This window comes from Trichosurus vulpecula, chromosome 6 (assembly GCF_011100635.1).
Source record: "Trichosurus vulpecula isolate mTriVul1 chromosome 6, mTriVul1.pri, whole genome shotgun sequence".
NCBI classification, from domain to species: domain Eukaryota; kingdom Metazoa; phylum Chordata; class Mammalia; order Diprotodontia; family Phalangeridae; genus Trichosurus; species Trichosurus vulpecula.
Genome location: NC_050578.1, coordinates 202,196,500 through 202,224,430, shown reverse-complemented (window position 1 = coordinate 202,224,430; position 27,931 = coordinate 202,196,500). Strand labels below are relative to the sequence as shown.

At 39.7% G+C, this 27,931-nt stretch overlaps 2 protein-coding genes across 2 annotated transcripts in view; one reads left to right on the top strand and one right to left on the bottom strand.

Annotated features, from left to right (window-relative positions):
* Positions 1-12,336, bottom strand: part of EVC (EvC ciliary complex subunit 1) — a 142,536-nt gene extending 130,200 nt beyond the window's left edge. Inside the window, exons 1-2 of the mRNA XM_036762296.1 lie at positions 11,841-12,336; positions 1,100-1,222 (exon numbers count right to left, since the gene is read on the bottom strand). Coding sequence (XP_036618191.1) covers positions 1,100-1,222; positions 11,841-12,023 — 306 coding nt within the window. The 5' untranslated portion in view covers positions 12,024-12,336. The remainder of the gene's footprint in view (positions 1-1,099; positions 1,223-11,840) is intronic.
* Positions 12,337-16,606: 4,270 nt separating this feature from the next.
* The window catches only part of EVC2 (EvC ciliary complex subunit 2), a 194,187-nt gene continuing 182,862 nt past the window's right edge, over positions 16,607-27,931 (top strand). The window contains 2 exon segments of the mRNA XM_036762385.1: positions 16,607-16,702; positions 16,704-17,126. Of these exon segments, the coding sequence (XP_036618280.1) occupies positions 16,607-16,702; positions 16,704-17,126 (519 nt within the window).

Below are 27,931 nucleotides of genomic sequence, written 5' to 3'. Positions count from 1 at the left end.
AGTAGCATTTATATAGTACCTACTACGTGTCAGACATGGTGCTAAAGCACTTTACAAATATCTTGTTTGATCCTCAAAATAACCCCTGGAGTGTTCTTATTATGCCTGTCTTACATATGAGGAAACTGAGACAGAGACTTAGTAATTTGCCCAGGGTCATACAGATAGTAAGTGCCTGAGACCGGATTTAAACTCAGGTCTTTCTCACTCCAGGTCCAGCACTCTATCACTGTGCCACCTCACTGCCTCTTAATTCCAAAGGTTAAGTGACTTTCCTACAGTCACATAATACAAGTTTACCCAAGGACTGGTCTCTGTATCATTCTACTGGAGACCTTCCTCTAGACTGATATCAAACCAATGATCACCCAGCCACCTAACTATACTGTCATCCAAATCACATTGCAAATAAAGCAATTTCCTATGAAATCCAGGCATGCTCTGCTTAAGGCATTCTGCTGTTTTGCTGAAGAAGGAAATTAGCTTAATTAGGCATGACTTGTTCTTGAACCCATGATGGCTTCTAATGATTGCCACTTAACTTTATGAGGAATTATAAACCCTCCATTTAATAATCTCTCCTAGAATTTTGCTGGAGAAAGATAAGATTGTATGGGAAAAAAGTCTCAGGTCTCAGTCTAATTTATATTATGTATATAACATCTAACTCAGCAGGTTTAGAGTGGGTGCTAACAATTCAATTTGTTGGTGATCATTATGTAAAAGTCAGAACTTGTTATCATTTTGGATACTTAAGGCTTAAATGACTAATTGTTTGCTCTATTTTTTTTTTTATTTTCCCCTTCTATTATGCTGTGGTGCAGGTATAAAATCAATTCTATAAGAAAATGGGTACATTTAAGAAACCATTAGCTAAGAACTATTAGACCCTTAGATAAGTGACTATTAGACTATTCTAGTCACTTGAAAGAGTTAAAATACCTTCCAGAAATGCCCTATTGGGGGGTGGGAGGTGGAGAGGAAGTCTAATTCATTTCCTTTTAAGTTTTCTGCAGCAGATTTTTCTTTAATAATCTACAAGCTATCAGGCTATATTTTGGAGATGGATTACATACTTCTACCAATGAAGAAGACTTACACCAAGAATTCCTTCTTCCGTGGGTATTAGGTCTTCCCTTTTCTTCACTCTTGGTGGTGAGTCACTTTCATAAAGATGTACATCAGCATCCAAGTTTTTGAGGAGACTTTGGGAATCATCTTTCTAAAAACCCAAGAAGAAAAATACAATTCATTGAAAGGAAGAAAGCATCTTTCCAGTGATTTACAGTTGCTCAGTCCTGAAGCTTGCACCATATTTATTAGTTTATGCTTTTTTCTTTTTTGTTGCAGGGTGGAGATTTAAAGAATGATAAATTGTTTTTCATGATACATTGTTCTCTTTGTATCTATGATAGAAATATGAGAGTTGAAAACTCTGCAATTAAAATGAAGAAGTTTAACCCTGAAGAAGAGATGAGAAAAATCTTTTTTTCTCCTTTTTTGGCCTAGGTGGGGGGCTATGGGTATGAAACATATATATTATCAGATTCAGACTATGTGATGATTTATTATGTAAAATAGTGGCTATTTTCCTCTTTTTTCTCTTCCATTCTTTGCTACAAAGGATGCACCTCTGGAAGGGAAGGGAAAGAAATATTTTGAGGCATGAAGATGATATAAAAAGCAAATGCTATTAAATTTAAAAAAAAAGAAATATCAGGAAAAGACACAGGGTTACTCCTGGGGACATAGCCAAGATGGCAACATAGAAGAAGCACTCAGCTGAGTGTTCCTGACATTCCCCTCCAAATAACTTTAAAATAACACCTCAAATTGAATTCTGGGGTGGCAGAACCCCAACAGAAGATCAGGTTGAGACACTATGCTAGCCCAAGAAAGATCTGTGAGTTGTGGGAGGAACCCACATGGATGAAGCACCAGGAGTGGAACAGGGTGGTGGTATCAGAAGCAGGAGCAATTTCAGGACTTCTCAAGCCAAAGTATGGTAAGAGGACCTAACAACTGGTAAGAAGAAGATTACAGGGGACCCTTGTGCTGGCACCAGACATAGGGCCAGATGCTGTTTGTCAACTCCATTGCCTATATCCACTTCTGGGTCATATTTGAAGGGCAGGGAAGAACACTTGGTCAAGAAAGAGCAGGGCCCCTGGGGAGCAGCATCAATTGCAATCCAAGGGATCAGGGGCCCTTCCTAGGTAAGAAGTATAGTGTAGATCAGGAAAGCAGTGTCTACACTCCTCAGATCACAACACCTTGGACACACCAGAAACTTCCAAATACCCAGAATTAGTTCTGAAAGCAGTAGTGTGAAAATGCCTGAAGCTTGGAATAGTAACTATTCCCACAGCTTTCCTCCCCCACTGTGAACAGAGCCCTACTTTACCATAAATTCAAAGTCAAGAAATAGGCTGGAAAAATGAGCAAATAATGATAACAAAAAGAACCTGGCCATAAAGCTAGTATGGTGACAGAGAAGATCAAGAAAGAAACTCTGAAGAAGACAGTGAAGTCAAAATAATTATAAGAATACAAGCAGTGCTACAAAGAAAAAATGTGAATTGGACATAAGCCCAATTAAGAATTCCTCTAAGTGCTAAAAAAAATTTTTAAAATCAAATAAAAATGGTAAAGAAAAAAATTAGGTAAAGAAATGAGAGCAAGGGAAGAATTATGGAAAGACAATTAACAGTTGGGTAAAAGAGGTACAAAAAATATTGAAGAAAATAACACCTTAGAAAACAGAATTGACAAAATGGAAAAAGAGGTACAAAACTTCACTGATGAAAATGACTCCCTAAAAAGTAGAACTGGCTAAATGGAAAAAGGTACAAAAGCTCACTAAGAAAATAATTCCTTAAAAATTATAATTGGGCAAGTGAAAGCTAATAACTCCATGAGATATGACACAATACAACTAAGCCAAAAGAATGAAAAAAACAGAAACGTGAAATATCTCACTGGAAAAACAACTAACATGGAAAATAGTTCAAGAAGAGATAATTTAAGAATTATTGGATTACTCAAAGCCATGATCAAAGAAGGAACCTAGAGATCATATTTCAAGAAATTATAAAGGAAAACAATATCCTAGAACTAGAGGGTAAAATAGAAATGAGAAAGAATCTAACAATCACCTCCTGAAAAAGATCCCAATATGAAAACGTCCAAGAATATTATAACCAAATTCCAGAGCTCCCACGTCAAAGAAAAATACTTCAAGTGGCCATATTTGCAAGTGAATTCTACCAAACTTTTAAGGAATAATTAATCCCAATATTATATAAATTATTTGAAAAATTGGTAAAGAAAGTGTCCTACCAAATTCTTTTTATGAAACAAATATGGTTTTGATACCTAAACCATGGGAAACAAAAACAGATATAAAAAAAAAAACTACAGAGCAATTTCCTTAATGAATATTGAAGCAAAATTTTCAGTTAAAGTACTAGCAAGGAGAATACAGCAATATATCACAAAAATCATACATTATGACCAGCTAGGATTTGTACTAGGAATGCATGGTTGGTCCGATATTAGGAAAACTTAAGTACAATTACCCATATCAATTACAAAACAACAAAAATCATATGATTTTATTAATAGGCATAGGAAAAGCTTTTGACAAAACACAGCACCCATTATTTTTAAAAATTCTAGAAAGCATAGGGATCAATGGAGCCTTTCTTAAAATGACAAGTAGCATCTATCTAAAACCAAGAACACACATTATCTGTAACATCTGTAATAGGGATAATCTTGAAGAGGGGATAAAGCAAGGATATCCCTTATCACCACTATTATTTAATATTGTATTAGAAATGGTAGCTATGACAATAAAATAAGAAAAAGAAATTAGGGAAACAAAAATAGTCAATGAGAAAACAAAACTATCATTCTTTGCAGATGATAACAATGGTATGCTGAGAGCACCCTAGACAATCAACTAAAAAACTAGCTGAAATTAACAACTTTAACAATATTGCAGGATATAAAATAAGGCCATATAATCGTCAGCATTTCTATGTACTTTAACAAAACCCAGCAGGAAGAGATTAAAAAAAGCAAATTCTGCTTAAAAATAACTGTAGACAAGATAAAATACTTGGGAGTCTACCTACTAAGGCAAACCCAGGGACTATGTTAACACAATTATAAAACATCCTTCACATAAATAAAAGCAGATCTAAACAATTGGAGAAATAATTGTTCATGAGTAGGCTGAGCTAACATAATAAAATAACAATTCTACCCAGGTTAATTTAGTTATTCAGGGCTATAGTAATCAAACACCAAAAAAAAAAATAGAGAGCTAGAAGAAAATAGTAAAAAGATTCATTTGGAAGAACAAAAGGTCAGGAATATAAAGGAAATCTATGAAAAAAAATGTGAAGGAAGGTGGACTAGCAGTACCAGCAAAAAGATCAAATCAGTCAATACTTAAAGAAATTAACTCAAGTCAGATACTCAAGCTGAAGCTTAAATACTTTTGCCACATAATTAGAAAACAAGGTTCACTAGAAAAGACCCTGATATTGGGAAATACTGAAGGCAAAAAAAGGGGGGGGGATTGCAGAGGATAAGATGAATAGATGATATCATGGAAACAAAGAACATGAATTTGGACAGACTTGTGAGAAATCTTTGAGAGAGGACAGAATGTCTGGCATGCCATAGTCCTTGACGTCACAAAGAGTCAGACACAACTGAATGACCGACTGAAAAACAACAAAAGTTTGGAAGAAACTAGGCATAGACCAATATTTAACACCATATACTAAGATCAAAATGGATAAATGATTTGGACATAAAAAGTGACATTATAAATAAATTAGTAAAGTATGGAAAAAATGTACCTTCCACATCTATGGATAAGTGCAGAGTTTATGACCAAATAAGGGTTAGAGAGGAGCACAGGAAATAAAATGGATAATTTTGATTATATAAAACAAAATGGTTTTATACAAACAAAACTAATGCAGCCAAAATTAAAAGGAAAACAGGAAACTGGGGAAAAAATTACAGCAATTTTCTCTAATAAGGATCTCATTTCTCAAATATTGAAAGAATTGAGACAAATTTATAAAAATAATAGCCATTCCCCAACTGATAAATGGTCAAAAGACATAAACAGGCATTTCTCAGAAGAAGAAATCAAAGCTATCAATAGTTACATGAAAAAATGTTCTAAATCACTACTGATTAGAGAAATGCAAATTAAAACAACTCTGAGATTCTACCTCATGCCTATCGAATTGGCTAACATGACACAAAAGTATAATGAAAAATGCTGGAAGGGATGTAGAAAAATTGTGAAACTAATACTCTGTTGGTGGAGCTGTGAACTAATCCAACCATTCTGGAGAACAATTTGGAACTATACCCAAAAGGCTATAAAATTGTACATACCCTTTGACCCAGCAGTAGCACTACTAGCTCTATATCCCAAAGAGATCAAAGAAAAGGGAAAAGGATCTATCTGTACAAAAATATTTATAGCAGCTCTTTTTGTGATGGCAAAGAATTGGAAATTGAGGGGATGTCTATCAATTGGGGAATGGCTGAACAAATTGTGGTATATAATTGTGATGGAATACTATTGTTCCATAAGAAATGACAAGTAAGTTGGTTTCAGAAAAAAGAATCTGAGAAAGCTTATAAATTGACCAGAACCAGGAGAACAATGTACACAGCAACAACAGTATTATGATAATGATCAACTGTGAAAGACTTATCTACTCTGACCAAGTCAATGATCAAAGACAATTCCAAAGGGCTCATGTTGAAAAATGCTATCTACCTCCAGACAGAAAATTGATGAACTCTGAGTATAGATTGAAGCATACTCTTTTTTTTTTTACTTTCTTAATTTTTTGTATGTGTTTTCTTCTGCAACAGGGCTAATACGGAGATATGTTTTGCATGACTTCACATGTATAATCAATATCATATTTCTCACCTTCTCAAGGAGTAGGGGAGGGGCATGAGGGAGAAAGCTTTTTAATGAATGTTTTTATGTGTAATTGGAAAATATCTAATGAAATGTATGTGCATATATATGCAGATATATGTGCACATATATATGCACACACATATACAAATACATATTTTCAGTCAAGAAGCAATTTTGAGTACTATTTCTAATATTTACAAGTTCTCAGAGCTTAGATAAGTAACTTAACTCATGAAATTGGTTTCTCCACTTGCAAAATGAAGACGGAAATACTTATACCAGTTACATAAATGCTTTCTTATAAGAAAAGTAATTTGCAAAATTTAAAACACTACATAATCAACTTCTGCTTCTTAATAAGTATATACACTGAAATCTAAAATATTATAACATAGTCTTTAAAGTAAAACTTTGATTGATTGGGGGATTATGTTGAAATATAAACTATCTATAAATGTCAAAATCTCTCTAGTCTAGGCCATACTTTCTTCACTAAATTAAAATTTAAAAGCATTTATTAAGTGCTAATTCTATGTAAAGCACCCTGCTAGGCAGTAGGAGAAACAAAAGCAAAAGAAGACACATCCCCTGTCTTAAAATAAATTTATAATCTCATAGAGGTTGGGGAGAATAAAATCAATGCTAAGCATTTCAATATAATTAGTGTCTAGAAAAACTCCAGACAGGATAATGTTGGAGAGCAGAGGACGGAGGGGTGGACCCTTATTAACTAGGAGAATTAGAGAAGACTTCTCTCAAGAAAAAGAACAATATGGAACCTGAAGGAAGTGAGGGATTTCAGTAGAGATGGAGACAGGGGAGAGAGTGGGAAAGATCATTCCATTTTGGAGCAGGAGCTTGCTCAAAGGCAAGGAAGTGAATGTAAACATGCTTTCACATGACAGTACTTTAAATATATGGAAAAATCACTCTCAAGCTTCCATCTGCCTTCCCTAAAGAGCTTCCTCTGTTTTTCCCTCTGAAGTATCATGAGATGTAGAGTGCTAAGAACGGTGGATCTGTAGTCAGAGAAGATATATATCTGTGCAACACTGGCCAAGTTGGTTTACATCTCTGATCCTCAGATTTTTTCTCCTGTAAAGCAGGAATAATAATATTTCTGCTACCTTACTCAGAAGGTTGTGGCAAAAAGAATTAAGTAGATGTTGAAGCATTATAAAAATTTTTCTTCTTGTTTCTTCTTTGCCTACTTTAAATAAAAAAGAATTTTATGAGGTCAAGTTTCCTGTCTTCATTTTCAACCCATTAATCCTCTGTATAATATATTATGGGGGAAAAAATTACTGCTTTGCTACTAATGTGAACTATTTATGCCTTTTAGATGTTCGCTGAAAGTTATGTAGTTCATGGAAATATGTTTTTCATGACTGCACATGTATAACCTATATCAAATTGCTTGCCTTCTCAATGAGGGGGGAGGGAAGAGAAGGAGGGAGATAATTAGAACTCAAAATTTAAAAAAATGTTGAAAATTATTTTACAGGCATATAAAATGTTTAAATTATAATATAAATTATTAAAAGTTATATTGTTGTTCAGTCATGTCCAACTCTTCATGACCCTGTTTGGGGTTTTCTTGGCATAGTTTCTAGAGTGGTTTGCCATTTCCTTTTCCAATTCATTTTACAGATGAGAAAACTGAGTCAAACAGGCTTAAGTGACTTGCCCAGGATCACACAGTTAGTGTCTGAGGCCAGATTTGAAGACACAAAGATGAGTCTTCCTGACTCCAGGCCTGGTGCTCTATCCCCTGTGCAACCTTAATGAGCATTTAATAAGCACCTACTGGGTACACTGGCTATTGGGTAAAGGAACAAGGAAACAATTTAAAAGAGTCCTTGCTCTCAAGAAACTTACAACATTCACATAGAAAGAGAACATAGAATCAGGTCCAAGGAAGGACAAAGTACTAACAACTAGGGGCAGCAGGACAATCTCCCAAAGGAGGTAGCATCCAAGATGAGCTTTCAAGTTAGCTGAGGATTCTAAGAGCTGGGGGTGAGGAGGGAGGGCATGCTACTGTAGGGGAAAACTTGTACAAAGGCACAGAGGTGAGAGAAGAGCAAGTAAGTAAGTTTGACTGGAACATAATGTGAGGAAAGTGAGGTAAAGTAAATATGACGTTTATTGTTGCTGTTGTTTGTCCTTTGTTCTCAAAGAGGACCATGACATCAGGGAAGTGGTGCCACGACATGCAAGTGAACCGGATTTAAGTGAGGGAGGCTGTGCAAGGTCACTAGCCTCACTTTCTCCTCCGGAGCCATCTGGGTGTAGCGGCAATATCTAGATCAGGATGACTGGAGATGGCCTCTGATGCAGTGGGAGACCTTGGCCTTTTTAAGCTAAGGTCTTTAACAGATCTCAGTTTGACTGAGGCAATGCCCATTTGGTAATTAAGGCTAGGTAAGAAATGAGGCAGACAATGGCCTCTTTACTTAGTTTAAAAAAAAAAAGCAATTTGGGAATGGAAGACACTCAAGATTTTTGGCCAAAACAGAAACAATTGCTATTTACATTCACTCTGAGCCAACCCAAGGCACAAACAATGACAAAGTGGGGCTTGGCCTGGGACCTATTGTTGGCCAATCAATGAGAGCCAGAATGATTTCTGTTTAAGGTAGTGGTCCTTAAGAGGTCAAATATTGACCTTCAGAGGTCAAAGTTTACATTCCTTTGGGCAGAGCACCCCCAGGTAAGGGCTGGATGTGGACAAAGTGAAGGGAAAGAAAGGAAAGGAAAGGAAGGGAGGAAGGAAGGAAGGACGGAAGGAAGGAAGGAAGAATAAAAAAGAAAGAGAGAGAAAGAAAGGACGATAGAAAAAGGAAAGAAGGAAAGAAGGAAGGAAGGAACTAAAGAAGTAAGAGAGCCATGTTGCCCAGCTGTCCAGTTCAAGTTGGAGGGCAGCTCTTATTTCTACTCACAGAGGCTGTTGTTTGTCCTTTGTTCTTGGAAGAGGATGATGACATCAGGGAACTGATGCTATTTAGAAAGTTGAATGATGGAGCCAGACTGTGAAGGGCTTTATCTGTCAAGCTGAGAAGGTTGTATTTTATACTAGAGGCAAGAGGGAAGCCATCAAAGATTTTTGAGAAAGGAATTTGCCTACTGAGACCTCTGCTTTAGGAAGATTATTTAGCAGCTACAAGAGGGATGGGTGGGGAAGGGCAGCTTGAGGCAGGGAGACCAAAGAAGAGGTTTTCTCAAAAGTCTAGGTGAGAGGTAAGAAGGGCCTGGACTACAGTGTTGGCTGCATGGGGCAGGTAGAAATGGACATGCAAAAAGATACTGTAGGAAAATCCATTCAATTGGTCAATTGTGTCAACTGTGGGGCAGGGCAGGGAGGGGGCAGCAGGAGTTGAAGATTTAAGAATCAGTCTGGGATTGCAAACATTCATAACTGGAAGGATGGTGGTGCTCTTAACAGAAACAGGGAAGATTGGGGGAGAACTAGTTTTAGGAGAAAACATAATGAATTCAACTTTGGGCATGTTGAGTTTGAAATGCCTATGGGACATCTTGGTACAGATATGGAGCAAAGAGTTAGTGATGCGTAAACAGAGCTCAGGAGAAAGATTAGGGATGGATTTAAAGGTTGGGAGTCATCTCTATAGAGATAATCATTGGGAGCTAATGAAACCACCAAGAGAAAATTTAGAGACACAAACAGTGGACAGAGCCTTAGTGGACCCCATAGTTAGAAGATGGGACATAGAGGATGACCTAGCCAATGAGACTGAAACTTGGTGCTCAGAGGAATAGGAGGAGGACCAGGAAAGATCAATTACATAAAAGTCAAGGAAGGAAGAAAGGAAGGAAGTAACATGAAGGAATAGGGCATGGCCAATAATGTCAAAAATTACAGAGAAGTCAAGAAACATGAAGACAGAGAAAAGACCATCAGCAATTAAGACAGTGGTGAAGACGTCACTAGTAAACTGTGGGAGAGCAATTTTGGTAGAGTGGTTTAAATGTGAGCCCAACTACAAAGGACTGAGGAGTGGGTGGGTGGTGAAGAAGTAGAGACTGCAAGTACTACATTTAAGAAGATGGGAGAGAAGGAACAATGCCTTAAAGAAGCAGTAAGGCCAAGGGGAGGTTTTTGAGTTGCTATCTCCAGATACACATTTTTCTAAAACTCAAAATAACCCTGTATGCAAGGGCCAACCTGGACTGTTAAATTTCTCTGTGAGCATTTACCCCTTGGAAATAGGCAAGCTACAAATCTGGGCTTGACTTATTTTATTGTTTTGACTTAAGATAGTGATGGAGAAAATATTAATAATGAAGATTAAATTTGGGGCAGCTAGGTGATGAAATGGAGAGAGTACCAGGCCTGGAGTCAGGAAGACTCCTCTTCATGAGTTCAAATCTGGCTGAAACACTTACCATCTGTGTGACCATGGGCAAGTCACTTAACATGCTTGCCTCAATTTCCTCATCTGTAACATGAGCAGCAGAAGGAAATGGCAAACCACTCCAGGATCTTTACCAAGAAAAATGGGTCAGGAAGAATCAGACGCAATTGAAACAATGAAACAACAATATTATACCTAAAACTGTCTAGCTCAGTGATCCAGTTGCTAAATATTTACTACTACAACACTGAGGGTATGGAATAACATGATGAATTGGAAAGAACAAAGGACTAAGAATCAGGGGACTTGGTTTCTACTCCTTGATTATGACACTAAAGAATTGGCTATGGGCAGCATAGAGTCAGAAGGATCTGAATTCAACTAGTCTCAGGTATTTACTAGCTGTGTAACCCTGGGCAAGTCACTTAACCTCAATTGCCTCAAAAAAAAGAGCTAGTCACTTTGATGGGCTCAAAAGGAGCTGGAAGTTAGGATAGTGTAGCAGGACTTAGAGAACTGAGTGTGAGTCCTGCCTGGGTCATATGCCTGTGATATGCCTATGGGCAAGAAACTTACTCTCTCAATTGCCTCATCTGTAAAATGGGAAAACTCTGTAGTGTTTACTTCCCAGGATCCTTCTAAGGATCAAATGAGGTGAAGTATGTAAGAGGCTCTGCAAACTTGAAGAACTATACATATAAAAGTCAGTTATTATTAGAGCTGGCAGAGAACTTGGGAGATCATGTATCTTGGTCCATATTCTTCATTTTATAGAGGAGGAAAATGAAGCCTAGAGAGGAGGGCAGTAGGATATAGTAGAGAGAGCACTGGATTTTCAACCAGAGGATTTGGGCCTCGGTTTCCTTAACTATAGAACAAAGGGGCTAAAAAACACAGTCTCTAAGGTATTGTAAAGGTCCAAATGGGTGATCCCTTAGGGATTTGCCTAATGTCACACAGGTTACAGGAAGAGGAATCTAGATTTGAACTCGGGGTACTTCAGCTCCAAATCAAGTGTTCTTTCCACTACAAGCCATTACCTCTTTCCCTTGCTAGCTTCAAGTATGTCATGAATAAAATTAGGGATGTGAACTAGACCATACATTAGGTGCCTTCCAGTTCTAATTTTCTTTGTGCTCTAGGACATATAATAGTAGCATATATTTTTTTCACTCCTTCTTGATACCAGGGCCAGGGAAGGGAATTTTGACATCATTACCAAAATCAAGACAATATTATATACTACATAAAGGGCTGGAAGGAGAATTCTGAAGACCAGTTCAAACGCTACCTCTGAAACACACTAGTTATGTGACTGAGCAAGCCAGTTAAGTTATGTGCCCCAAGTAACTCTAGGAAGCACTAAGGTGGAGATCTGCATTGGTAGAGGGAGTTTCCTCACTGGGAAAGTGGCCCCTGAATGGAAGATCACAAGTTCGAATGGGGAGGGTGCAAGGGGTGGGAAGAACATTACCTCAGAGGGGAAAACCTACCTTTTTCTGGAGCAGAGGTTTGATAACGTAGACACAAAGCAGAACCGCACAGCTGATGCCCAAGGCCACCCCCAGAGTCACTGCTGGAGCCAAGAGAGCGGGGACCAGCTGCAGGGACTCTGTCCAGAAATGCAACTGGATGTCCTGGAGGCAAGTGCCCGGTAGCAGGTCAGCCTGGGCCATGAGAACGTCCAGGGAGAATCAGTCACTGTCTTCTTCCGTCTCCCTCTCTCCAGATCTTCCCCGTCCCGCGCAAGAGGACTTGTTTGCAACTTTTTAGAGAGGAGCCAGCCTGACTGAGCTTTGCACAAAGGGAGTAGCCCAGGCCAGGCTTGGCCACCCCTGTCCGGTCCCCATCCCTCCGGCCTTCACTCTCTGGGACTCTCAAAGCTCTGGGCAGCTCTGCCTAAAAGAGGAGAGCGGGCGGCTGTCTTGGTGAACTCTCCAGGCCTGAGGAGATCTCTGCCTCCTCTTCCACAGACCCCAGCATACTTTCCCTTCTGACTCATCCTCCACCCCTCTCCTCCTCCCTCTGGGTTGGGAGAGGGAGGAGCCAGTACAGGCTACACAGCAGACCCTTTTGCAACCAAAATCCTGCCCTACTGAGCATGCCCAGTTCCAACTCCCAAAAGTATTTTCTGTAAGCCCTTAGAAGAAATTTGGAAGACTCAGAGGTAAAAAGAACCGGGATCTAAGGTTCAAATCATGTGTGAAAGCGCTCTTGGCTCAGCCTTAAGGGGCCTCGGGTTTAGAAAGAGTTTCTGCAACTTGCTGTTGGTGTGGCCTCGGAAAAATCACTTTGTCTCTCTGGGACTCAGTTCCCTCTTTTGCAAAACAAGGGAGTTGAATTAGAGCATCCCTAAAGTTCCCTGTAGCTCTAAATCCTATGACCACAAGGCTCAGGACAGAGCGAACCTGAGAAGCTGGGGCTGACAGGAAAGGTGGAACGATGAGCAGAAGCAAAGTGGGAAAGGCAGCCTCTAGATCAGGGGTGGGGAACCTGCGATGGGAGGCCACATGTGGCCCTGTAGGTCCTAAAGTGCAGCCGGACACACTTGAGGACCCAGAGGGCCCCATGTGGCCTCAAGGCAGCAGGTCCTCCACCCCTGATCTAGATAATGCCAGAACTGGAGAGAGTGGGACAGAGTGGAAACTTGGTGGGATTTGGAGGCAGAAGATCCTGGTAACATCCCCCTCTTGATATCTTCTTCTTATCTCTCTGTTCTTTTTAAATTCATACTGGAGAAGACTGAGAGAATAAGGATAAGAATGAAGTCTAGAAATAAGAATAAGAATGAAATCTAGAATCTTAGACCTTCTATAGGCTAATTCTCATTTCACTGAGGCAGAAATTGAGGACCAGAGAGACTGAATACAACTAGTATTTTGGTAACAAAGGACTTGAAACTAGGTCTTCTGATCATAAATTTAGGACTTTCCCCACTATTTCTGGGCAGCTTCTATTATTGATTGATTCTTCTGACTTTCCTGCCCTCTAGGCACCTCTGGTTGTCATGGTGACGAGGCAATTTCCAGGCTACAAAGTGAGGGATGGCAGAACCAGCTCCTGTCCTAGTCTTGATACAAGACTGACAACAGGGAGTAGGAGGCAATAGTGGGGGTTACAGGTCATGTCCAATAGGCCCTTACTTGTCTGATATAGGGGTCTGGGTTCCTCATGAGGATGAAATCCATAAGTTGGGGACCAGAGCACTTTCCCTCTGATGAGTGGAGATTTGGGTAGGAGAAGGAATGGAGCAACATTTAAGTTGTCACCAGGTTGGCTGGTTGGTTGTTTTTGGTTTTTTTTTTTCCTCTCTGCTCCAGTCAGAGAAACTGGAAATTCAACAAATAGTTTTTAGATGCCTACTCTTCAGTGTGACATAGTGGCTAGAGAACCAAGAAGACCTAGGTTCAAGTCCCTCCTCTGACACAACCTGGTTGTGCAACTCTGATCAAGTCAGGTAAGCCAGTTCTCAAAGAACACACAACATAATGGGAGCAAAGACAAATACACAGTAAAGTATGATATCAGGAGAATTAAATAATCAGCGAACTGAGATGCCTCCTTCTGAATTTCTTATTACTGTAGTCTTCTGCTGTTGGTCAGTTGTGTCCAACTCTTTGTGATTCCATTTGGGGTGTTCTTGGCAAAGATACTGGAGTGGTTTGCCATTTCCTTCTCCAGCTCATTTTCAGATGAGGAAATTGAAGTAAACAGTTAAATTGACTTGCCTAGGGTCACACAGCTAGTAAGTGTCTGAGGCTGGATTTGAACTCAGGGCAATGAGTCTTCCTGAAATTCTATGCACTATGCTACCTAGTTGGCCTTCCTATCGCTAGAGGTCTTCAAGTAGAATCTGGTCAGGGATGCCTACTCAGTGCTACATTGGACTAGATGATTTCTGAGGTGGTTTTAAATTCTGAGATCTGTGATTCTATGAATTCATTTTCTCTATGGTGAAAGAAACAGGGACCTGGAAAACAGAGATCATCCTTCCCTTGAAATTGTTAGGAAATTCTGTAGCTGCATTTGTTTGTAACCCTTTATGGCATTTGTCTTTCACTACCTTGTAGGATTAGTTTATTTTTTTACTGTTTGGTGCAGTGGCATTTTGGGTTCTTTATCATTTCATTCTTGTAAGGTAGGGTAGGAATTAGGATACACATTTTACAGATGAGGAGGTTGAGGCTCAAGAAAATTGTGTGACTCTCTCCAGATCTCTCAGATGGACTTGATGCTGATTTGGAGCTCTGATCTCTTTTGTATGAGGAATTCAGATGAGAAAATTTCCTCTACCAATTTAGGTTGGCACTTTCTCTATAACTTTTAGTCTTTGAGAGCTGCCTGGAGTCCCAAAAGTTTAAGTGACTTGCCTAGGGTCACCCAATCATTGAACACAGATCATCCTCATTCAACCAATAAACATTTATTAAGTGCCTTCTATGTGCCAGGCACCATGCTAAATACAAAAAGAGGCAAAAGACAGTCCCTGCCTTCAAGGAGCTTATAATTTAGTAGGAAAGACAACACACACACACACGTATAAAAAGCAAGATATATATACATTATATACATACACACAGATTATATACATACATACACACACACATGGAAATAATTAACAGAGTGAAGGCACTGGAATTAAGAGGCTTTGGGAAAAGCTTCATGTAGAAGGTGGGATTTTGTTCTTCGGTTGTTTCAGTCATGTCTAACTTTGTGACCTCATTTGGAGTTTTCTTGGCTAAGATACTGAAGTGGTCTGCCATTTCCTTCTCCAGATCATTTTACAGATAAGGAAACTGAGGCAAACAGGGTTAAAGTGATTTGCCCAAGGTTATACAGCTAATAAGTGTCTGAGGCCGGATTTAAACGCAGGAAGATGAGTCTTCCTGACTCCGGGTCAGGCACTCTATCCACTTTACCACCTAGCTGCCCATGGGTAGGATTTTAGTTGGGACTTAAAGCCAGAGAGGTCAGTAACTGTAGTGGAGGAGGGGGGCTCAGAGGACAATTGCCTATTCATTGGACCATTCATTAGGCCAGTGCAATATGATTATAGTCTTAAATCTGGAAGAGACCTTGGAAATCATCTTGTCCAATCTAGTCATTTGATGGATATACAGGAAAATAAAGTACAGAGAAGTTAAGGGATTTACTCAAGGTCACACAGCTAGTAAGTGGTAAACTCAGGATTCAAATACCAATCTTCAGACTCCAAATTCAGTGCTTTTTCCACAGCAAATAGTGGGATTCATAACCTGATTTCACGATTCTCTAGTCTAGGGATCTTTCTGCTACTACATACTGCGGCCCATATAACATGTTACATTTTATATATCATAAATTATGTAGAAATATAGTGATCACTTTTTGTACAAATCAACAACAGCAGAAAAAAAAAACCCTTTCACCCACCCTTATTCAAAGTGTGCTATATTTTCATGAAGTTGAGATTGTCCTAAGAAATCTAGGATATACAGTAATAAATCTTACTGCATGCATGTATGTATATGCATATATGGGACATATCCAAAATCTTAGAGTGGTTCAGTTTTAAGTTTGGTAAGTCTAAAAATGCACCAAGACTCTGTGTGTGTGTATGTGTGTGTGTGTGTGTGTGTGCGTGCGCACGCGCGCACGCGTGTGGCTAATGTAGTGTAATAGAAAGAGAAAACTACCACTTAATCATTTTGTGACCTTGATTACATCAATTCTCCAACTTAGGCCTCAATTTTCTTATTTATAAAACAAGATCACAGTACTTAAGCGTTGGAAAGACATTCAGAGATTATTCAACTCTCTCATTTTAAAGATGAGAAACTGAGGCCCAATTTTTTTAAAACAGTGATTTTTCTAAAGTAACATAATGTGCTGGGATTTGACTCAGGTCTTCTCAATCTAGAGCTCTTTTCAGTGTGTCAAGCTGGAACTCCCCAGGCTCCTGCCAATTCGCTGCAGTAGGGTGGAAAGAATGCTACCTTTAGCCTCTGAGGATCTGAGTTCCATTTCTGGCTCCGTCATTTACCTGCTATGTGCCCTAGGATCGCAGTCTCATCTATGAAACACAGGACCTGGAGTAAACCATCTCCGAGATCCCTTCCAGTCTGGACTTAGGTGTTCTGTGGTTCTTTCCAGCTAGGTGGAAGCACTTGACATTTTTCCTCTGGTCTGTGTCCCAGCTTCCTCCCTTCCCTTTCTCAGGGAAACCTAACAGTAGCAATGTGTTCATTGAAAGTTTACCCACCCTGCAAACGGACTGAGCATGCTCAGTAGCCAGGGAGGGCTTCAGTCCAGAGCAACAAACTCTCCCACTCTTTCTGTTTGTTCCCTGGGAACTTCAGAATTCTTTCCTCAGTCTGCTCCATGGAGAGATATCTAGCCCACGCCTCTCCCCAGGGGCCACGCCGCTCCCGGGCTGGGACATGATGAGGCCAACCAGGCCCTCGGGGCTCTGTCTTCCTAAGCGGAGTTGGATGTGGGCTACAAACTTTGTTGCTGTTTCTTTAGTCTTGCAGCTGTCTGCGCGGGCCTCTCAGGCTCCCCGCCACTTCCGGGAAAGTGCTGTGCCCAAGATCGGGATTGGAGCCCTTTTGGAAAACTCAGGTTTGTTCTATGGAAGCGATGGCTGGGATCCTCGCAGCAATCTGTCTGTTCTTGGATCCTTTAGCCTGCCCTTCTTCCCATCAAAGGCTTCACACCATGCACACGGCTGTCATCTCCTGGAAGAACCCCCAGCTCTTTTCCAGGGGCTCTTGGAAGAAGCTCCTTTGGAAAAAGATCAGGTGAGGCTTCCACACCCTGTAGCAAGCAAATATTGAGACTTCTGCCTTAGTTTCTTTAAAAGTCCGACTTTTTTTTTTCGTTTCATGCCCCGATTTTGTGTAATCTGTAAGAATAACCTGGGGCAAGCTTGTAACTGCTCAGATCTTGTTGTTTTGGAGGCTGATGCTTATCGTGCATGATGTATATAGTAAGTGTATCATTTACAAATCCTCAGCTATAAAAACGAAAGGACTAGAATAAATCTTCAAAGGCCTTTTCCAGAGCTAACTTTCAGTGAAGATGGGTTGTAGATGGAGGAGCACGGGGTTGGGAGTGTTCAGATGCCAACACTTGGCATTTGCATAACTCTGAACAAATCACTTCAAAAGGTGAGTAATAATACTCTCACAATCTGCCTAGCCAGGATGCTATGAAGAAAACTTTGGAAACCTGAAAGAGGTATTGGTAAATGTGAGTTACTTTTGTTTTAAATTTTGTGATTAGAGATAAATTATTTTGCTTCTCTGAGCCTCATATATAAAATGAGGGGATTGAGCTAGTTGCTATTTAGGGATTTTTTTTGTTTCCCATCTTTAAAAACTATGCTCCTAATAATGGATTAGATTTATATGTGCATATCTGTATCTACCTGTCTGTCTATCTATCTATCTATATAACCTAGTTGATGCCTGTTGTTTTTTATTTTTTTTGTCATCTTGGAATATGGTTTCATCAGGACAGGGAATTCCTGGTGAAGGAATCTCCACTAGGCATACAGATTGGCACCTTTTTACGCAATTTATTGTCTTAGAAAGTTGTCTGGGACACTGAGTGGTTAAGTGACTTTCCCTGGAGTCACAAAGTTAGCATGTTCAAAGGGAGGACTTGAACCCATGACTTCCTGACTCTATCCTACTGCCCCATGGTCTGTCTTTCCTTTCTCTTTTCCTTCCTTCCTTCCCTCCTTCCTTACTTCCTTCCCTCCTTCCTTCCTTCCTTCCCTCCTTCCTTCCTTCCTTCCTTCCTTCCTTTCTTCCTTCCTTTCCTTTCCTTTCCTTTCCTTTTCTTTCTTTCGTTCTTTCTTTCTTTCTTTCTCTCTCTCTCTCTCCCTTCCTTCCTTCTTTCTTTCTTTCCTTTCTTTCTTTCTTTCTTTCTTTCTTTCTTTCTTTCTTTCTTTCTTTCTTTCTTTCTTTCTTTCTTCATTTCCCGACTTGTGATTTCATCAGTATAGATCAATGGTGTAAAACTCAAATAGAAACAGATCCCTGTAGACAACATATTGACTTAGAAAATCACAAATTGACATTATCTATGTTGTATTGTATTTTTACTTATGTTGTTCAGCATTTTCTAATGACACTTCAGTCTGCTTTTGGATGTACTCAGGAGTTTTGCAGGCCACTTGCAGCTGCTTGGTGGCCAGCTTGACACCTCTGGTGTAGAGAGTTCACAATGATAAAATTCCTGTACCAGTGTGGGTCAGCACCTTCTCTTCAACTTGCACCCCTAGAGAGGTGGCTGAGAAATTGAAAGGGAAAGTGATTTTTCCCCCAGGGTCATGCAGCCAGTTATTTGTCAGAAGGAAGTCTTGAACCCAGGCCTTCCCAGTTCTGAGGCCATCCATACCAGGTAGCCTCTCATTGATGTGCTTTTATTAAATGCTTATTTAATTGTTCACTAAGTGTTTTTTAATACCTTACCTCATTCCACTCTCACAATACCCCTGTGACTTAGGTAGTGTAAAGAAACTGAAGTTAATAGAAGTAAAGCAATGTGTCTATGGTGTCACGTAGGAGACAGTGGAGTCAAAACTTGAAATTAATTCTTAGAATCAATTCCCGAGCTTGTACTATGCTTCTTTATTTCATAAATATAAGATGCATATTTTTGTAGTATTTGCAATTAGAGCTGTTTTGAGAAATAGACTCTTTATGGAAGTAGTGAACTTCCTATCAGGAAATGACACTTTCGAATTGTGGTACTAAAGAAGACTTTTGAGAGTCCCTCGGACAGCAAAGAGATGAAATAAGTCAACACTTCAAGAAATTCATTTAAGTTATTCACTGGAAAGTCAATACTGAAGCTTTGGCCACATAATGAAAAGTTAGGAGTCATTGGAAAAGACCCTGATGCTAAGAAAGATTGAAGGCAAAAGGAAAAGGGGATGGCAGAGGGTGAGATGGATGGACGGTGCCATGAAAACAATGAACATGAACATGGGCAGATTTCAAGGGTTAGTAGAGGATAGACGGGCCAAGCATGCTATGGTCCATGGGGTCACGAAGAGTCCGACATGACTGAATAACTGAACGATAACAACAGCATAGATGTTCCAATGGAGAGTGAGTGACCACTTGTCATCATTGTAGAGGGGATCTCCATTTATGCAGTGTTTGGACAAGATGGCCCATGAGGTCCCTGCCAGCACTGAGATTTTATGGTTAGATTATGAAATATACATACTTACCATACAATACTGCCTAAATTTCATTCTTGCTGGGCAGAGAAGAGAATGAGTCATTGAGTAACTGAGTTAGTGAGTGACTCTGTGGGATAAGGGTGGAGACCCAAATGTTTGGCCAGGTCTGGACTATCCTGGGTTGATCTTTGATGATTGATGAATAGACTGGCATCACAGCAGTCAAACATGAACATTTATTGATGCCTATTATATGCTCTTTTGTGAAAAAGGAAAGCCAGAAACACATTTTCTACTCTTGAGAAATTGACAAGTTTGTGTTGGAGTGGGAACATTATCAATTATAGTAACTCACATATCTATAACATGCAAATAATTTAATGAGCATTTACCAAGATCACTGTATAAAGGCATGGTGTGGCTGGCCTCAGAACCGGAAAGACCTGGATTCAAGACTTGTCTCTAACAAGTTTTACAGAACTTTTTTCTCACAAAAAGACTTGTGAGGTGCACAACAGAGTATTTCTACCCCCTTTACTAATGACTAAATTGGGCTTCAAAGAGATTAAATGATTTTCTGGCCATCACATTGATATTAAATGTAGGAACCAGGACAAAAATCCAGGCTTCCTGACTGTAGTAATCAAGCATGGAATAATAAATAGAATGACATACTGGGAATCTGGAAGACCTGGATTCAAATCCTACCTCAGATACTTAGTAGCTGTACAACTCTGAGCAATTTATTTAACCTGTCTAAGCCTCAGTTTTCTTATCTGTTAAATGGGGATGATGATGATGATGATGATGATGATGATAACTAGCATTTAGGTGGTATTTTGAGGTTTACAGATATCACCTGATTTCATCCTCGTACAAGTCTGAGAGGTAAGTGCTCTTATCATCCTCATTTTACAGATACAGAAACTAAGGTAGATAAAGGTTGATTCACTCAGGTCACATAACTAATATGTGTCTGAGGGTAGATTTGAACTCAAGTCTTCTTGACTCCTGGCCCACCATTCTATCCACTGTGCCACCTAATTAGTGCTATTTCACAGGGTTTTTCTGAAAATCCAATGAGATAATGGATGCATAGTGCTTTGCAAACCTTGAAGGACCATATAAATTTGAACTACTGCAGCATAGGGAGCAACTAGGTGGCACAGCAGATGGAACATTGGACCCGGAATCAGGAAGATTTGAGTTCAAAACTGTCCTCAGAAACTCACTAGCTTGTGACCTTGGGCAAGTCACTTAACCCTGTTTGCCTCAGTTTTCTCATCTGTAAAATGAGCTGGAGAAAGAAATGGCAAATGACTCTAGTATCTTTGCCAAGAAACCCCAAATGAGGTCATGAAGAGTTGAACATGACTGAACAACACTGCGGCACAGTGTCTCATGACACTGTTAATTGTCAGGGAGTGAGGACAACTGGCTCTTAGTGCTGCTTCTGTCACCATTTTACTGAGACTTTTGATGTCAGTTATCTTACTATTTCTCAGCTTTGTCACCTGCACAAGTAGTGAATTGCTGTTGTTGTTTAGTTGATTCATCATGTACAACTGTTCGTGACTCCATTTGGGGTTTTCTTGGCAGAAATGCTGGAGTGGTTTGCCATTTCTTTCTCCGGCTCATTTTAAAGATGAGAAAACGGAGGTAAACAGGGTTAAGTGACTTGCCCAGGGTCACACAGCCAGTAAGTGTTTGAAGTCATATTTGAACCCAGGAAGATGAGTCTTTCTGACTCCAGGACCAGAATTCACCTAACTACCCTTGGCACACAACACACCCTTCATGATAATGACTACTGGCCAACAGCAGCAGCAGGAGCTAGCATTTACATAGTGTTTTAAGGTTTATTATAAATATTTTCTCATTTTATCCTTACAATAACCCTGGGAGGTACATGCTGTTATTATGTCCATTTTACAACTGAAGACACTGAGGCAGACAGAGATTAAGTAACTTGCCCTGAGTCATATATCTAGTGAGCAGCTGAGGTAAGATTTGAATATAACACCCAGTCCAGGGCTGGACCCACTGTGCCACCTGGCTGTCTGTCTCTGAAAGTGGAATAACAAGATTCCTCATGAAGTAGTGAGCTCTTTCTCATTGGAATTATTTAAGTAGATGCTAGTTGATCCCCCATGATGGATGATTTAGAGTGTGTGGGATGAAAGACCCTCACCAATTAAATTTATAATAAGAAGCCATCTCAGGGTGGGAACAGAAATAAAGTTTATTCAATTCTCAAGAATAGGGCATCCTTTGCTAGAACAGATCTAGCAAGGGAGGCAGAATACAAAGGGCAAAGCACCCATAATTATACCTAACACAAGAGAATTCCAGCCCATCTCTGACCCTTCTCACAATTGGCTGGGAGGTGGGCTTACAATCTGAACACGAAAGCTAGACAAAGAACCAGGAAATTGAGGCACAGAAACTCCAATTCCCGTTCCCTTAGTTAATGATTACAACTGAGGTGACATCTATAAATCTAAAGAAGGAGAATAGGATAAGGGGAGGGGAAGACCCTCTCCATTCTCTTACAGTACTTTTACAGTAAAGGAAAGCAGGTCACAGTGACCCTATTCTTACCTAAACCAGAACCAGAAGAAAGAACAAAAAGTTTCAGGGTAAACTTTCCCAGAGGCTGAGCCATCAGACTCTTATGGCCTCAGAATTTTTTTCACTTCCCTATTTCCTTATTTCTTGATTTTTAAACATTTCTTAATATACATATATATTACATATACATATATATTTATACATATCTTCTCTGTGAAGTCTTTACATTTTATTTGCCTCACAAGACTATGTTCTTTCATTAGGCTAGAGGTTGGGATGTTTGCCTTCAAAGGGCCTTTCCAGCTTTAGAACTCTAAAAGGTGGGTCTGAGGTAGTCCTACTTGAGTAGGGGGAAAGATGAGAGAGTATTCCAGCTGTGAGGTATAGAGTGGGTGAAGGCACTGAAGGATCTTTAGATAGATAGGAGCCTGTAGATACCAATTCAGTTCAACAAGCATTTAGTTAGCACCTATTGTGTGCTAAGCACTGTTCTAGCCAGTGAGGATACAAAGGCAAAAACAACAACAAAACTCTGCTCCTCTCCTCAAAGACTTTACATTCTACATACATGCAACAACAGGTATATAGATAAATACACACATGATGTATACAAAGTAATCACAAATTAATTTGGGGAGCACTAATTACTGAGGAAAAAGCCTTGGTGGCCCTTGATCTAAACCAGGGCTTCTTAAACTTTTCCACCCAGGACTTCCTTTCATGTGTTGACAGCTATGGGGTTGTGCGGCCTGAGGGCACATGCATTGCAAAATGTGCATGCTTCATGTTCAGAACCAGGGCCTCAGTGAAGTTGCCAGAAACACCTCGGATTCATTATGCATTTGATTTTGAATTAATTTTTGGTCATTGCTCATTCAGAAACCTTTTACTGTTGCCAAATTTTTGTGACCCCCATATGGGGTCTCTACCCGGGTCTAAGAAGCTCTGAGAAAAAATCCAGGGGATTCAGAGGCAGAGGTGAGAAGAGAGATTATCATTCCATGGGAGCCATGGGAAACAGCTTGGACAAAGGCCCAGACGCAGGATGTCACATATAGGGCAGAGAAAGTAGACTAGTCTGGTAAAACATGCAGGGTGTGAATGGGAACAAAATAAAATCAATCTAGAAAGATTGGTTGGAGACAGAGAGTGAATATAGAGCTTACTGAGTGCCCGGCACCGCACTAAGTGTTGTACTCTTACTATCCCATTTGGTCCTCATGAACACCCTGGGAGGTAGTGTTATTATTATTAATTATTATTATTATCTTCATTTTACAGATGAAGAAACTGAGAAATTAAGTGACTGGTCCAGGGTCACCTAGATATATGTATCTGAGGTCAGATTTGAACTCTGGCCTTCCTGACTATGGGCCCAGTGATCTCACCACCAAACTACCCAGCCGTCTCAACAAAAGACTTGTATTTTATCCTAGGGGCACTAGAGAGCAACCAGAACTTCTTGAGCATGTGAGTGATATGGTCAAACCTGGTGACCTGGTTATCTTAGTTTGACAGCTATGTGAAGGATGGATTACAGAGGGGAAAAACACTTAGAGAGAGAATAATTAAGCAGCTGTTGCAATAGTCCAGGCAAGAAATAAAGATGGTCTGAGCTAGGGTGGTGGCTGTGTAAGTGGGCTGGGGTCTGGGGAGACAGATACAAGGGGTTTCATAGAGGTGGAACCCATAGGGCTTCACAAGATGTTTCGATACTGGGCATGAGAGAGAGTGAAGGTGTTCATTTGTTCATTTATTCATTAACACGCATTTATTTAAGTGTCTACTATAGTGAGGGTGACAATGAATGCCTGGAAGCCTGGTAGAGCTCTTGACGGAAATAAGCAAGTTAGAAGAGAGGCAGGGGTGTGTGTGTGTGTGTGTGTGTGTGTGTGTGTGTGTGTGTGTGTGTGTATGTGTGTGTGTGTGTGGTGGGTTACAGACAGCAAGCTCAGTTTTCAGTAGACTTGAGTTTGAGATGCCTTTCTCCTATTGGATCATCCTCCTGGATGATGTCCAGCAGTCAGTTGATAATGGAGGAGTGGTTCTCAGGAGAGAGATAAGGAGAGATAAGGAGAGAGATACATAGATTTGGGAGCAATAATTGTAACCTTGACACTTGAAATCCAAAGGCTTAAAGAGGGAAGAGAGGAGGATGTAGGAAAAACCTGGAATGCCCAGGATTAGGATTAGGTGATATCAGATGGATGATGACCAAGAAAAGAGGCTGAAAAGAGTCATTCAGGCAGGATGAGAACCAAGACAGGGAAGGGTTAGAAAAACTCACAGAGGAGAGATTATATGGTCCGAAGTGAGTGGTTAGTGTCAAAAGCTGTAGAAGAAAGACAATGACAGAAAAAAGGTCTCCTTTATGACAGGCAGCAGAGTTCAGAGTTACAGTCTCTGTCAGAAGATGTGGGTAAACCCTTGCTCCACTATTTACTGTTTATATGACCTAGGACTACTTACTTCCTATCCCTGAGTCTCAATTTACTCCTCTATGAAATGGGGATAATAATACCACCTAACTCTCCAGCTCGTGGGAAAAGCAATATAGATATGTCAATTATTATTTGATTGTTTGCTGTTATGGGGCTGTAGTCACCTAATGCATAGATGGGCCATTTTTGTCTGGAAAACTTCAAATAACTAAGGTAATAAAATTTTTGGTGTAGCATTTAGTGCTTTCATGCTCTTTTAGCTAGACATCTGGCTCAGCATCCTCGCCCTTTTGAGTGCAGCAGTAACTTTGTTCAGCCCTTTCTTCCTCAAATCCCCCAAATTCTCTTTTTGGGATTTGTGATATTCCTGTGTTCTCACCAGTAATGCTGTGAACTCCATACTCATTATAGCAACTATTTATTTTTGACAATAACAAAATTTGGGAGTGGAGAAAGGCATTTTAACCATCTTAGAGATTAGAAAGGCAGAGATTGAAGGAGCTTTGGACACAAAACTGAGAATATCTGCACAGTAAGGGAACCTAGAACCTAGAATGACTGAGATGAAAAAACAAGTCTTAGAACATGGAACAGAATTGACCATTAGAACTTTGAGGTACTTTCCCTTTTACTGTTGATTTGTCTCCAAACAGATTTCATAGGAGTAGCTAAATAAAACAAATGGAGTTCAGCCTTTTAACAATGAGAAATTCTTTCCATTTGGTTATGAATATAGGAAGTACTATACTATACTTCAGAGACTGCTGAGTCACAGGACTAGAGCCAGAAGCAACCTCAGAGGCCACCTAGTGTAACACCCTCAAGTTCATACAAGTAGGAAGCATGCCTTGAGTTATGATTTTTGTCTGTTGTGCTCTAAAGTGTTATATTGAAATTCCTTTGTGTGTATCTGTCTTTGTGTGTCTGTCTCTGACTGTCTCTGTGTGTCTCTTTCTCTCTCCCTATTTCCTAAACATATGAATACAAAGACTACTGCTGACAAAATCTCTCTCTCTTTCTCTCCCTCCCCCCTCTCTGTCTCTCTCTATCTTTCCCTCTCCCTCTCTCTCTCTCTCTCTCTCTCTCTCTTTCTCTCTCTCCCCCCTCTTTCTCTCTCTGTCTATCTTTCTCTTTCTCTCTGTCTCTTCCCAGCTCCCTATTTCCTAAACGTAGAATACAAAGGCTGCTGCCAACAAAAAATAATATACCATACATTTTTCTAGTCCCTTTAATTACACACAGTATACAGTTGTAATCAGTGTGTATGCATCATTCAGAGTTCTCCTTTTTTTCCTCCCTTTTGTATAACATGAAAGCTTCTTCTCTTCCTCACCCTAGCTCCTGTTTCTTTGCCCCCATAGTGAATATAAAATCTCATGCTAGACGTCAACTGGTTTCCATGGCAATGACTGAGCTGTACCAGATCCATTGAACTGAAGATTTCCTAGTTGATGTCCTAGGAGAAAGGAGGTTACTGCTTAAATACAATTGAATAATAATGTGCTGAATAATCATGGTTTTTAGGGGCTGGCTAGAGGAAAGACATGCAAAGAATAGTAGTAATAACTCACATTTACATAGTAGTCAGTCAATAAATATTTATTAAGAACCTACTATGTGCCAGGCATTGTCCTTTAAGGTTTGCAAAATGCTTTCTTTACAATGACCCAAAAGATATAAGTAGCACATATGTTATTATTCCCATTTTATAAATAAACTGAGGGTCTTATAGAGGAATGATACCTACGGTCATACATGTAGGCTTTTAGGTGGAATTCAAACCCAGGTGTTTCTGAGCCCAATTTCTAACAACCTTTCCTCTACAATATATTATTTCTGATCAGCATTATTTTGCATGTGTAAACATTATATGTTTATTTGTGTAAATATCCTGTCCTAAATGAAACTAATATGAATGGATGGGATAGGTCACAAAGCCCTGTGTAGATAATGCCCCATTCTACCCATCGTGAGCAACTTAGCTTTTAAAAGAATTATGGTAAAGAAAGAGGAGTCATAGGAGTCACACCCAACTCATAGCAATGAGAGATGATGCTTTGTAAAAATAAGTGCTCAGAGCGTTAAGCAGTCAATGGTTTTTTTATTATTATTTTGTAAACATCTCAGACATATCTGAGACTGATCTATGATCTGAGCCAGGGTCTCAGGCAGTTTGGTGCAACAATAACATTCTGGCCAGAACATCTAAATACAAGTCTCAACTCCCTCATTTGTAAACTGGGTGAGCACAAGCAATTTGCTTAAATTCTGTGAGGTTTGGTTTCCACCTCTGTAATATGGGGACGTTTCACCGAATTCAGTGGATTGTTAGGTGGGGAAGTTGAGCTTTCTAATCCTAAGGTGCTACAGAATTGCAAATTATTAATGTTAGAGTATTAATAATCAGTATTCCCCTATTAATATTAATCACTGTCAGTATCAATGTTACATTATTAATATTCTTCCCCCCGCCCCCAATCGTGCTGTTTGTTGAGAGCATTAAGAGTCTAGTTATTTAAGGAAGATAATGTACAATTACTTTTTTTCTGTTCTTGAAGGATTAATTTATGTTACTGTAATTCTGGAGCTAGGAAGCTAAACCTGAGCATTCAGTCTTGGTATCAGAGGATCCCTTCTAGTATATAAGGATCAGGCACTATTTTGGGTGGGGCCTCTCTCAAAAGTCTTTCTTGCCCGTGACTTTGCACCTAGCCAAGGAAACCTAGGGAACTTCAGCATGTGGCCAATTTTACTGCTCCCTACAGGACCCTAATTTCTCTTGCAACCCCTTGAGGTAATAAGGCATGAAATACAGAATAAATTTTACCTAGCATTCAAAAATACAGAAAAAAAAAACACCAAGAAAACTTTCTGCCCCATTCTCTTTTCTATAGGGACCCATATAATAATACTGATTGTAGTACTACATTGAGTGGCTAAAGATACATAGAAAATTAAGTAAACTTTTTTTTTACTGTATCTCCCCCCCCTTTCCCTAGAGACCTATACAGTCAACCCTGACTTAAAGGATTGCCTTGAGGTTATGCCCCTGTGGACCCACAACCTACACAGTCTACATGACTCACAGTACTAGTGAAAGGTCATATCTACTTTTGTTCTTCCATCGTGTAGCTACTGGCTTCATTGCCAGAAAAGCTTCCTTCTTCCCAACAAAGCGTTTTAAACTCTCTTAGAGTGAAGATAGCCTGTGCCAATGTGACTCTGGGTATTTGATTTGAGGTAAGTCATTTAAGATTAGGTGATATGAACTTTGAGTATCAAAGGATAATGGAAAGGTTTTCATGAGGGGTGTGAGAGCTAGGTGTCACAGTGGATAGAGCATTGGCCCTTGAGTCAGGAAGACTTGAATTCAGATTCATCCTCAGACATTTTC